At 38.9% G+C, this 13,490-nt stretch overlaps 1 protein-coding gene across 13 annotated transcripts in view; it reads left to right on the top strand.

Moving 5' to 3' along the window:
* Positions 1 to 13,490, top strand: part of OSBPL8 (oxysterol binding protein like 8) — a 100,471-nt gene that overhangs the window by 26,805 nt on the left and 60,176 nt on the right. For 5 of the 13 annotated variants that reach the window (XM_068936072.1, XM_068936013.1, XM_068936028.1 and 2 more), the window contains exon 2: positions 8,636 to 8,742. The exons of 3 other annotated variants lie outside the window; for them this stretch is intronic. Coding sequence is in view for 5 of the 10 variants with exons in the window: in XM_068936013.1 (XP_068792114.1) it covers positions 8,701 to 8,742 (42 nt within the window). In the remaining 5 variants the exon portion in view is untranslated. Of the gene's footprint in view, positions 1 to 7,736; positions 7,853 to 8,077; positions 8,172 to 8,503; positions 8,743 to 13,490 lie in introns of those variants that run through there. 5 more of the 13 variants (XM_068936053.1, XM_068936035.1, XM_068936080.1 and 2 more) reach the window with 4 other exon arrangements.

Genomic DNA, 13,490 nt, shown 5'->3' with positions numbered 1-13,490 from the left:
TCACTGTTGGGTGAGTCCATAGTCCACAGTTGTACTAACTGTTGTGGCAGAAACTGAGGTAGATTGGGAGGGTGCCTCTCAGCTGGTGCATGTTGTGTGTGTGTGTTTTCTTGGGTTTTTTGTTTTTGTTTTTTGTTTGGATTTTTTTTTTTTTTTACAGATGCTATGTCTGATCTGCAAGCAGAAAGGCAGGTGCAAACTCTCTCCATGGCCTAGCTCAGATTAAGTGAGTTATGCTTTGAGAAATGGCTGTTTAAAAATACAGAGAATAACATCGCTGCCTGTGACAGAAGAGGGTTTGAGAGTGCCTGTACGGGCAGCCACGCAAGCAGGGCTGCAAGGCAGCGACCTCCAAGGATTGGAGAGGAGACAGTGACCAGTGCTGAGCACTGATAACCTCAGCATCAACTCCAGCTGCGACTAGGAGAGCTTATCTGACTGCTGTCAGAGTTAGAGATAAGAAGAAACCATGGGGAATACCAGCTGGCATCACAGTAAAGAACGATTTTTTTTTTTTTTGAGGTATTTACTGGAACATCTTTGCTTCTAATGCAGATCACTAAGTAGATGAACATCAGTTGGCTAGCTAGATGTGTCTGACTATTACTAATACATTTACAGTTGTGAAGGAAAATTTCTGATGCTGTTAGAAGAAAGGAAGGATTTTCAAAATTGAAGTAATCAAATTTGTCATGTTACATCGTTAAACGTTTTCCAGCTTGTCATCTTTGGGCAGGAAAATGCTAGGCCCAAATAGAGATCTAAAGCCCCAGAGCGGAGTTCCAAATGGAAAACAGTTTGAACTGTGTCTAACCACTTAAAGTGCTGCCTTTTTTTTTTTTTTTTTTTTTTTTTTTTTTGTCCCAAAGGCTGTATTTGACTGACTTAACCTTGTGTAAACAATGCTTGTGCTGCAGAAGATAAAAATGCATCTGCTGCAAGGTCAGTTGGGCATCCAGTTGGTTATTTTGCTGGTTGGTAATGCTGTCCACATGTTAAAGATTTTTAACTTTCAAGTTGGGGAAAAAAATGTGAACTGTCATTTAAAGTAAATTTACAAGAAGAATATTTAAGACTGTGATTGTATTTAAACGTTCCTTCGAAGGCAAGGGTATGTACTTACCTTGGAAAAGCTCCTTGGGTCTCAAAAAATATCCCTAAACACTGATTTGTCTCTAAAGATCATGAAACATTAGCTTTATCTTTAAGAGAGAAATGATTTGGGAAAGGAATTGTCATTGGGATCACTTGCAAGTCCCCTGTGTGGTAATTCTGTCCAATGTTGTTTGTGACTTTCTGCTCTGTTCTGCAGGATGGATTATAAAAATAAAGCAGTTATAAAACACTGTTCAAACTGCTAACTTAAAAGTAAGGGTGTGTCTGTGCTTGTTAAACTGTGCAGGTAAACATCTGTGTCTGCCTTTTGTATTTTAGAAGAGCAATGTTATTCTGCAAATGCTAATTATAAATGTGATCCTAAATTTTCTTTTCTGTATATGCATCTGTCCCTCAACACCCGTGAGGGTATATGCATCTGTCCCTCTACACCACCAGCTACTATGATAAAAACAAGTGTGTGTTACTAAAACCAGCTGAAGCCAACAAACTTCAGAAAACTATATTTGAAGAGGAGCAACGGAAGACAGAAATGAAATCCACAAAATATGAGAAGACAGCAACCCCTGCCCCAGCATCTCAAAATGTTAAAATAAAATACTATATTTGGCTCTGTGAGGCTTAATTAAATCTTATTTCTCCATGTCATGACAACAAAGCAGAACAAATGTTTTTGAACGTTAGGATGTCCAGAAACACAGGAAGTTCTGAACCACAGGCAGTTCCATCTGAACCTGAGGAAAAACTTCTTTCCTGTGAGGGTGACAGAGCACTGGAAGAGGTTGCCCAGAGAGGTAGTGGGGTCTCCTTCCCTGGAGATATTCAAAACCCACCTGGACGCGATCCTGGGCAATATGCTCTAGAGGACCCTCCTCGAGCAGGGAGGTTGGACTAGATGATCTCCAGAGGTCCCTTCCAACCTCAACCATTCTGTGATTCTGTGATACTTTAGGGAGTGTCATAGGTATTTCCTGGTTCAAGCTTAATAAATGCAAAAGCCTTAGTGATCCATTGCCTCTGTTATTCTTATGTGCACAAGTTAGACTGAGCCCTAGGTAAAACTGGCTTGTGGAGGCAAAGTGACTAGTAGTCCAGGTAATGAGACAATCTTACCTGAAGAAATGGCCATCTTTACCATGAAGACAGCCAACTTTGAGTCATGGAAGCAATCTTGCAAAATGTGCATCATGAAGACTGGGGCAGGTTAGGCAGCTTTGAAGTGCATTTTAATAAAAGGGCTCTGGAACATCTGGGACTTGATCATTGAGAGGCTGTTGCTTTTCATACCTAGAAGTAGCTCTTGCTGCCTGTTCTGTATTCCTTCATTTTTACCAGGACAAGTTTGCCTTTTGGACAGCTGCTTAAGATAATTTAGTAAATTGGCTGTTCAGAAGTCTGTCGTGCTTTTCTTGGCATTTGTTGCTATCTGCCACTCTCAAAGAATCAACTGAGTGATCTAGATTGTGCTGCTGGTTTGCAAGTTTTTTCTAGACTTGAGATTTTTTTTCAATTCTTTCATAAGCACTTCACCCTTCCTGTTTTGCTTCTTCTGAAAACAGCAATACAGAAAGATAGGAAACAAAGCTTCTTTGCACATGAACTGTTTATTCAGGAAATGAGAAGGCAGGTGATGAAACTCAGGCTAGACGTGTTTTACAGGGTGTATTTGGTGGTTTATAGCATTGAATGAGCACTGAGTGTTTGGGGGACATAACTGAAGGATTTGTTGAATCTAGTATGATTATACCATAAGCAGATTCTTGAGCACTTAAACTTGCAATTCAGAGTTAACATAGCATGTGGTTATTCATGTATGACTTTCCCTATACGTCTTTGTTTTGTCAGGCATTCCTATTTCACGTGACTTCTAGTAAAAGGAATTGAACTAGAATTTACTCATTTCTCAAATTTCTTTCTAGAACTACATAATAAAACCCCTTCCTAGTACTTCCAAGTTCTTGTCAGCATGCATAAGATGTTTAGTTTGGGAGATGGGGGAAACTGGTGACTTAAATCTTTTACCGAATCTTTTACTGAATCCTCTGGCCTTGTTGGCCACACTCCATTTTTACCAGTGACTTAGCTCCCGTTCCTGCTCTTTCAGGACTTGTCTCAACAAATGTGCAGTCCTTAGCATGCAGTGACTATGTGTCTGGAGCGAGTGACTGGCCTGATCTGCACTTGTTAATGAAGCATGCTTAGTGTACAGACTCATCAGCACTGACAGAGGGTCCGTGGCATGCTGACCAAGGTGAAAGTACCTTCACCCTGTTATGTCAGAGCCATTGCACGTGGCTGCTGAATTGCAAATTATTTGTGAGCTTTGGTTTGGTCACCCTGGTTAGATTCAGGATTTAAATTTTCTTTAGTCTCTTTAAAACTGATCCTACCCCCATTAGCTTTGAATTAATTTTTAAGAAACTTGTTTCTCCTTTTTTTTGGCGCTCATAATGTCCTTCTCAAAGGTGTTATCTTCAACTCTTTACGGGGCTCACTGAACTGAATGCATTGATAACCACACCTGAGAGCTGCTTCCTGTGGGGTAGCATTTTTCTGGTGTTGTGACTCTTTGCTTTCAAGCAGGGACCTAGGTGAATTTTTATTCTTCCTGATACCATTGTAAACAGCCAGCTTTTGTTTCTCTTACTGGGCCTTGTCTTGTCCTGTTGCTATATTGCTCTTTGAAGTCAAATATATTATCCCTGTGCCATCTTAAACTTAGAGTACACTGTTAACTGATACCCATGCTGGACAATTTAAGTGCACGAACTTATTCTAGGCCTTAAAGAAAGGAGGAAGAAAGACCCTTCTGAGTTCAGAGACCAGAGGATGGGTGCCTGTTGGTTACTGCACGCTGCTCCGGCCTCTCTCTTTCTGTGCGCTCGGTGCAGCACACTAGCAGGTCACAGATGATACAGTGCACTTGCCTCTGAAACTTGAGGTTAGAGTGCAAAAGTTGCCTGTGATACTGTAACAGATCACGAAACAGTAGCATGGTGCAAACGGGGTATCTAATGACTGGGTGGTAGTGACTTCTGAACAAAGCTAAAACCTACTTACATAACATACATTACACTTACTCGTATGCAGGCATTCGAGAAACCTGAATGCATTGATTAAAAAGAAAACACACACCCACACCTGCCAGATACAGGGGTCATCTCTACCACTTTCACTTTGCAGCTATACCTTGGCTGAAGTTTGAGAACTTTTGCAGGGTGGGGGGTGGCAAGGAGATCTCAGGTAGTGTAGCAGTTGTCTCAGCTATATGACTAAGCGAAAACTTTTGATAAATTTCTCTAAATTTAATGAAGTATTTGAACTGAAGCTAATCTTTTTTTGGAAGAAGGGGAGGAAGGACGAGTTCTTCTGTGAACTGAACTACTGATTTAATGTTAGAAACATACCCCCAGTAGAGAAGTCCTGCCATGGAGTCAGGGTTAAATCACTAATAAACCTGGAACAACTTTAGAAACGTATTTGATGAGGAACCTTTCTTATAGTGGAGGAAAAAAGGACTTCTTGTTCCTAATACCCCCTTTATTAAATTAAATGAACATATCCCTGTAATAAACATTCTGGTAATCTAATTAACCTACAGAACTCATAAGTCAATACAGAACAGCACCAATTCCATTTCATGCATCTCTAAAGGTACAAACAAAGGCTTGCCTTTAGAGTCCAGGAGATTTGGGACTCTCTCTTGCTGTTACAGGTGCATTTGACACTGCAAAGACATCCGACTGCTGCTGCTTTTGCTCTGTGACTGTATAGTTACAACTGCATAACTATACACGAGAAAATATTGTGTAACATTATAGTACTGAGGCATACTTTCATGGCTTTTGTGTGTGTTTTTTTTTTTTTTTAGTGCCTGGGTATTGGGAAGAGGTAGGGAATTGCATAAGGTACTTGTGTGTGCGTGTCTGTAGGTGTTCAAGATTCTGTTGATGCAGAATAGTAACTTCCATCGATGCGTGTGACCATCTACTTCCTTCAGAGATCTAAGCAGGATTTTTCTATTCTCAAGGTGCAGCAAATTGAAAATAAGATCTGTTATTATGTTATGGTTGAAGTGATGTCTAAGATGAAGTATGGATATTAACATGACGGGTTATTGAACGCGTGGTAGGTGGGATGAATCATCTTTCTGCTTTAAATGTATACATCTGAGCTAATCACCCTGGATTCTCTTTACCCTGGGAGAGAAATAGCTTATTTTATGGCATGTTTTGTTCGGTTGGTACAGCTCCTTTAAAATTAAATAAGAAATACCTTTGTAAATGCATGTTTGTATCCATTATCTGTAAAAGAAACATAAGGGATTAATTGGGATGTCATCATACAAGTCTTCCAATAAAATTGTACTCCATGTGCCCTTCTGAACATGGAAGCTCTTAGTTGTGATTTTGAAGTAGGAATATCTGTTAATTAAAACAAGAAGTCCCAAACCAACCAGACAAAAAGGCAAACTGCAAACATTTGTGATCATAGAGAGAAAGTAGTAAGGGCATTTCATAAATGTCCACCCCCTTCCCCCAAGAGCTAAAGAGATGGTGATTTAAATTTGGAGTTGTCCCCAAATCTAATATTTGGGTTAGTTGGAGTGGAAAAGACTTCCATGGGTAGCACCCCTGAAATAAACTAGCCTGGCTGCATTTAAAAACAAATAAATAAAACCCTCCCCTTTCCTACCTGGGCTGGGAAGTTGTTTCAAAGCCTCGGTACTGTGATGGTTAGAAGCATTCCGTAATTTTCAGAATAAATTTATTCTGAGAAGTTAATGCCTATTTGCGTTGGAATTAAGAAGTTAATTGCTTACTTGCATGTTGCTTTTTTGGTAACAGAAGATCCTTTTCTCTCCTTGGTATTGACTTTGGCATATTTCAGAAACAATATTGTTCACTTCCAGCCTTTGTTTTGCCAAGACAAATAAGCCAGTCTTGCTGTCTGCTCAGTGTTAAGTGATGTGGGGCAACGTAGACCTTACTGTTTCTGCACCTGCTTTACTCCGTGTGAATGTTTGAACATGGGTAGGTAGAATTTTCCCCCTCCCTCTTTCTGTCGTGTTCTGGAATCGATTAGATTTAGTTTCCTGGGAACCTGGAAAGTGGGTGACCGCTGAGGAGGACGCATAAGGAACCTGTCAGATACTACTACTCTTGAGGCTGAAATGAGGAAGGATGTAGCTGCGGTGGTTATGTAAACAAAAGGAGGACCAGAATACACCAGGAGTGTTGACAGTAAAAGCTGAGTTTAAAGTGTCTGTTAAAAATAGAAACGTGTTTACAGCTTTCTTGTTTTTTTTTTTAGGGTGAATGTTCCTGTAGCAGGAAAGATCTGTTTATTTGGATAACAGTATGGTGGCAGGTTCTCGTCACTAGAAAGGCTGACTAGCTGCTTTAAACATTAGTGTATACATCTGTTTGCAATGTTGCACGTTTTTCATCCCGTTTAAGTGTTTAATGTTTCTGTAAATCAAACACGTATGCAGGCAGCCTCGTGTTGCTGAATAGCCTGCTAATGATAGGACATGAAATGGCAGGGAGAGGGATGAAACAACCTCCAGGAGACATTTAAAAAAAGAAAGAAAGAAACAAACAAACACTGAAAGAAATTCTGTCTCGCTGATCTGAATTCACTGTGTACCACGTGGAAGGTGCAACTGGGAGCATAGGCCGCTTCTGGAAATCTGCAAAGCGTTCCTTTTTTCGTGGTAGTGTTGTCTTTCATTATAGTAATTTGAATTAATAACTTCTAATAATCTCCCTTAGAACGTGTACTGTTTGTAATTTAAAGGAAGACTTGTGATTTAAACACAACTCGGTACTTACTCAGGTACTTCACTGAGACCCTCTTTGGTTCTTTGAACTGAGCCATAGGGAACAGTAAAATGTGCAGTTCCTTAAGTGTTGCATCATACAGTGTCTTTTTGTTTTTAGTGTTTCTCATTAACATTTTTTCTTTTTGTGTTTTAGTGGTGTGTGTTATGGTAATTTGCTCTAATTCTGTATGCTCTTCCCATGGGAATTTTAATTCTGATGTGCTTTATGTAATACAGAAGAGAAAATACGGTAATAAAAAATTTACAACAGTTGAACAAATGGCGGTTCTTTATAGTGAGATATGTTTTCACGTGTGCAGGTTTCCACGGGCAGGCTTTGAATTGCATGACCTTGTTGGGGTGTGTTCGTTCCCCTCTCCTTCCCCCGTCGTCCTGCAGGCGACCCCTCTGAGGGGGCTCCGCTGCCTCCTGCCGTCCCCGCTGCCCGCACCGCAGCAGCCGTGCGGCTCCCTCTGGGTGTACCGTTAGCTTGAGCTGAAGCCCTACCTTTCATGCATCCTTTAAGCAGGAATAAGCTAACGCTGTAGCAAAAGGTAACGCAGCTCCCCCATTCCCCACTCAAAAAAGGAAAAAAAAATCCAAGATTTCTTGGGCTGATTCTCTGCCTTTTTGGCAAGACAGAAGGGCAGGGTGAGCGTGGCTAGGGAAGGGTGCGATGCAGGGTGATTTTTTTGTTTGTTTTTTTTTTTTTCCCTCCCCCTGCAGGATACTGGCTTTGCCTATTTTGCACAGGCCTGCTTACAGCCCTAGCTTTGGCTTGCGTCTTCTGCTGGCTGGAGCCTGGGAGAGAGAGGTAGAGCAGAGGGCTTTAGGTGAGCCTCTCTGCAGTCATCCTGCTGTAATGTACTTCCACCTGCCCAGCGCACTGAATGAATGGTTAAGGACTGGTTGGTGGGTTTTTTTTTTTTTAACCCTCAGTGAGTTTTATTTGATTCTAGAGCAGTTTCTTGTCTCTCCAGCAACTGTAATCGTGATGTGAATGCTAAAGATTATTGCGGCTTTTGTTCTCTATCAAAAAGGCAGATAGGAAACGTCCAGAGAACGAAGTGGTGTTTTCTAGCTTCTGGTGCTATGACAGCGGGGTGAACGCCCGAATCTCCCTGGGTGGTGCTACTTAACATAAGTGACCAAATCATAGAAATTAAGTCATGTTTTGCCTTATGAAACTCTTTCTGAAATTATATTGAGAAATTCTAAATTGACAGATTTGGTGTGTTGTAGAATAGCTCTTACATACCGAACCTGCGCGTGTGTGTGTCTGTTGGGAGGGAGCGGTGTGCTGCTCACGAGGTCTGCAGCCCAGAGGAAGTAAAGGGGAAAAATTGTGGACTTTTCTTTTTTGTGTTTGTTTTGTTCTATTTTTTTTCAGCATAACTGTTCCTCATTTGAGGCAAACATATGACTAAAAGTAGAAGCTTTCTAGTGGGGATGTATGTGGAATAACTTTTGGTTGTTTTAATCGAAAATGTCCTTTCTATTCCTAGTAGGTTGATTTGCATGGGTAATGTGTGTGTTTTGCAAGGGACCGTGATACAGACAGCGTATGACAGACAGCTGTTTACTCTCTCAAGAAGTAGGAGGCATAGGCCTCTTTAAGTGATTCCAGCCATTGAAAGTGACTTTTCTCTTTTCTTTTTCTCTTTTTTTTCTTTTTCTCCTCCCCTGCCCCCCCAGGATATATTGTGTAGCAGGATGGAAGAACTCTAATTGAAGACGAGACAGAGACAAGTTCTTTCAGCATGGAGACTGTTTTGGTTGATGGGGAACTTGATAGAAATTCAGTGAGTAAATGAAATATGGCTTTACGTATTCAAGTGAAGGTAAAGGTACTTGTGCAGGGGAAGGGTTAAACACCTTGAATTGGTTCTGGTTTTCTTTCAATTGACCTTTTTTTGGGAAATGCATTTAGAACATTATGTGGCATAACTTGCTGGATTCTGATGTCAAGGCGGCTGGATGTCAAGAAACTTGTTTATTGGATTTTATACTTGGTGTGTCTGAGTCCCAAGTGAGGAAGGTATTCCTGTCAGTCTTGCTAATCAGCACTTTACTAATTACTAGCTATGTAAAATTAAGAAAAGGCAAGACGAGTGATAATTACTTAGTCTCAGGATCACTTCAAGTGTAACAATAATCTGTGCAGTTTATAAACTTAATGAAAATATCACCACTTCATTTTTTTTCCTAAATTATGCTTAAAAAGAAAAAAAGGGCCAATGGGTACTTCATTATCATTTTAATGTTGAAGTTAATTAAGAACTTAGTTTTTCTGTAAGTTGTGTTACGTGGAAACACTCTCATAACTGAAGTGGAAAATGATTTTTTTTCTTTGCAAAGCTGCTTTCTTATACAAGCACTGCCTCAAAAGCCCAAAATAGGGTGGGTTTTTTTTTTTTCTGTAATTGAAGTGAAGCTCAGGTTTAACGCTTCATTAGTGACAAACTATTTCTGATAGTTAACTACTGCATAAAGCTATACACTTGATAAGATAAAGACAATAATTAGGCACTTGTAGTGATAAATTTGGAGACAAGCTGCGTTGCAGTGTGCTAAGAAAATTCTTGGCTTTTTTGGTAATAAAGTTCATTGATTTGCTACAGCACAAATGTGTCTATTTGCCCCATGCGAAATACTAGGAGTCTACTGTGTAAAAATATACTTTATTTTAAAACTTCACTTGCTGTGCTCATTATTTTCTAAATAAAAAAATGTTACCAGTTTACAGGGAACTTAACGGTAACTTGAAATTTGCTATTTTTGTCTTTTTTTTTTTTTGACATGCCTTCATAATAACATGATTTTAAGAGGAAATCTTGAAAGGAGGGTCTATCCATTATTGAGTCTATTTCAGAAGAATACAAAGTGTGAGGATAGATTTGCCTTTCATCGAATGTGCATAGGCGTCTGGGGTATCTTCTCAGAATGAATTCTTTTATATGTTGATCTAGTGTGACTGGCTACTCTTGAGTACTTCTTATCGGTAGTATATCATTTAGTTTGGGTAGTTGTGCATGTTAATTGCAGATATAATGTAGAGTTGTGTTACACTACAGCTGGTAAACATTCAAAAATATTTTATCTAGAATATCTAATTTACTTGATCCACAGTAGATAATACTGAAACTGAAATATTCAAAAAATAAGCATATCTAATTTGAAGAGAGATTGGGTCTAATAATTTTGAAAATCCTGAGTGCGTGCAAATCCTGACACTTTCCAGAGTTAAATTTTTTGGAAGGATTGTGTTTGTATTCACATGGAGATCAGGATCGATTTAGCCAACATTTTTTATTTGAAGACACTGGATTTGCTGTTTACACATTAGAGCTGGAACATAAAGAATAACTTCTGGATGTCAGTGCCTGAACCTTTAGTACAACAATCTGTGTGTTTAATTATTTTTTTTTTAAATTTTGTTTCTTTTGCTGTAATTCTGTAGATTGTGATTTATGTTCTTGAACTGTTGCAAAGAAACCTTGACTCTTATTCACAATCACAACAACTGCATTTCCTGAAAGTGGAAGCATCATTCTTCTTCAAAGCAGATGTGGATTATCTCAATACCCTAAATAGTTATATTTAGTGGTTGATTTAGTACCTGTTTTCTCTTTCTTTCCCTTCCCCCCTGAAGCTTAGGTATATTCTTGTTTCCTTCACTTCGGTATCTGTGGGTGGTCTATAGCTTAGGTTACACAGGGGGTCTACTGCAAGACTAATGTTTAATGACAGATTTCCAGAGTTCAGTCCAGTACCTTGCTATTAAAATTGTCCTTTCTCCTTTTACTGTTTTCTTTTGTTTCATTCTGCTAAAGCTTTGAATCGCTAGTGCAATTACTTTGCAATTGGATTGGATAAATCATATTCTGATACTTTGTGACATCTCTTAATTTTTAAAAGCATATTTTAGGCACTTGAATTTTATGTTGTTTACAACAACATACGTTTACTCCTTTACCATGGCATCAAAAAAATCAAGAGTTCTGAGCTGCTTTTCTGATTAGTTCTGTGCTATTACTTTCAAAGCAGATAAAGGGTGAAGTTAGATATATCTCAATATGTACTTAATTTTACTTAATGGCAGTAATTCTGAAATGAAGAATGAAACAGCCTGGCCTGACTTACCTGTTTTGGTTTGCAGCAACTTTCTGGTGCTTCAGCTTTCTTGGTGGTGATCGGACCTGTGAGAGTGTAAGCAAGCAGGTGATGGCTTTTCCATGGTGTTTTACAGAAAGGCTGTGAACATGGGTGGAGCACAGGGCAGATGGGAAACACAGGAGAGTTAAATATCCTAAATTGATTAGCTGCTCCTCTGTTCTTGCTTTGGGCAGAGAAATCATTTTTATTTAGACGTGCATCTTAAAACTCCTTTCCTAACTGTCTTCAGTAAGACAGGAAGGAACAGGTTTGAAAGAGCCGACAAACCTCTGTCTCTGACTTTGGGGTCTGGGAGTTATTTGTGGCTTTTTTTGTTTTTTTTCCTCCTCCCAACAGTCTTGTCACAATAGAGCGATATTTTTTCACCTTATGGTGAGATTGCATGTCTTCTGATGAGTTTAATTCTTTGTTGCTCAGATGTCAATGTGATCCTTGTAGATTGATGAATGGCACGCATTGAGTGAATGAAGGAGTGAGGATTAGAAGATGAGTTACTTGTATGTGGAAGAATCAGGCAGATAGGAGTAGATAGTGATGTTAGAAAGGCAACTGAAAAAGCAGCATTTGAGGTGGAGTTGGAGTAAAACTAAACTTTGTTAGCAGATGGGAAGAAAAAGGATGTTTCAGACCTACTGTGGTTCAAGAAAGACCATGCTACTGCAAGTAAAAGTCTTTAATGAGAAGAGTTAGAGGCCTGAAGATGCAAGAAGCAGATGGTAATAGCTTCAGAAGCAGGAGACAGGGCCATTAGTTTAAGGCTAGATGTGAACAGAAACCTATAGGAACATTGTAGGAAGGCATAGCAGAACGGAGACAGGTCGGTGTTAGTTAGGGTGTTTCAGGAGAAGTAAAAAGCTTGAGGAACAGTCTAAAAAGTTGAATGTAAATGAAGTGCAGAAAGATAAAATAGGAGAGGTTTAGAAAAGTGACATAACTTCAAATGTAACTGTGTAATTGAAAACACTGGCAAAGTACAGGCCAGTACATGTAGGCTATACATACTTTCGTTTGGGTATTGGCAGAGTTTTCATCTTCTAATACATAAATACCTAGGGTGTGTATGTCAGAGATTTAAGATAAAACAGATTGATTCATTTTTCAGAAACAACTATTCATTATTCTAGAAATAATAAGTCAGCAGAAAGCTGACTGTCTAAGAACATGAACAAGTAATTCAGGGTATGCGTTTTATGTGGGCAAATGATGAGGGTACATTTTCTACTTTATTATTAAAGTGCAGTGAAGTGAGTGTGTAGATATAATTCTTAGTTGTTTCAAAACTGCTACTAGAAGTCCAATAAGATAAAGTACTGTATATGCAAATGTCTACGGGTTTTTAGCACATCAGTAAATGAATAGGAATGCCTCTTTTTGCTTTCCCCTGATCCTCCCCTTGGACTATGTAGAAAACTGAAAGATTGAGTAGAACCAGCACAAACTCAGTTGAAAGTGAGCATCTTCTGTTGTGCTCTCCGTTGACACATTATACTTGAACTTATCCATAAGCACGTTAAATCAGCAGTCAATTCTTGTCCTGAAGCCTTTGTACAGGAAGAACTTGATTTGAAACAAAACTATTTGCTGCATTTCAAACTGCCTAATGTGCTACATCTGAAACGTAAAATATGTACTTTTGTGAAATACTTTACTACTAAGAAGTTAGATTTTTAAAATTAATCTCAGATCAAATTCATCCTTAGGTCTTATGAGATTGTTCAGCGTTTCAGATTTTTAGCTGCAATCATTTGATTTTTTAAAGTTATTTTTGGCATCCTGATTAAAATTCATAAAATACATGAGTTGTGAACATGAACGGAAAAGATTGATCAACGTTTTTCTGCAAAGTTCAAGGGCTTTTCGTTAGTCAGGCACTGTTAAACCAGCATGAAGTACTGGAGATCTTGTTTCGAGTTCCTGTTTGGAAATAGTTTTAGCCTGTTTTTCTAAAATAAACAAACAAACTTCATTGGCCCAGGACTTGGAACGTGCCATGGAAACAGGTACTTTGGCTTGAATATTTGCTGAAAAACCTAATTGTTTTTTCTTTCCAAATGTTTTTTTAGAAAACTTTCTAGTAAGCTTTAGCTTTTACCAAAACATATATTTCATAAGTAAGTTGCTTTTGGAACAAACTTGTACAGTCAGACCTTGCTATTTAAATACATGAGAAGACATAAAAGTATACTTTTTTTCCCTAAAGCATAGAATGTGTGTCCTTCTTACTAGTCAGATTTACGGACAGATTTAGTGATCCAGAATTTAAAAGTGGTATGATTGATCTTAAACTCATTTAGACGTTTTAGAGACTACTTTCAGGAGGAGACTGCCTTTAGCAGGCTAAACACTCTGCCTTGGCTTTAAAATATGCATGCCT

Source organism: Struthio camelus, chromosome 1 (assembly GCF_040807025.1).
Source record: "Struthio camelus isolate bStrCam1 chromosome 1, bStrCam1.hap1, whole genome shotgun sequence".
Classification (NCBI taxonomy): Eukaryota; Metazoa; Chordata; class Aves; order Struthioniformes; family Struthionidae; genus Struthio; species Struthio camelus.
Note: the sequence above shows the minus strand (reverse complement) of the source record. Positions and strands in the feature narration are given on the sequence as shown.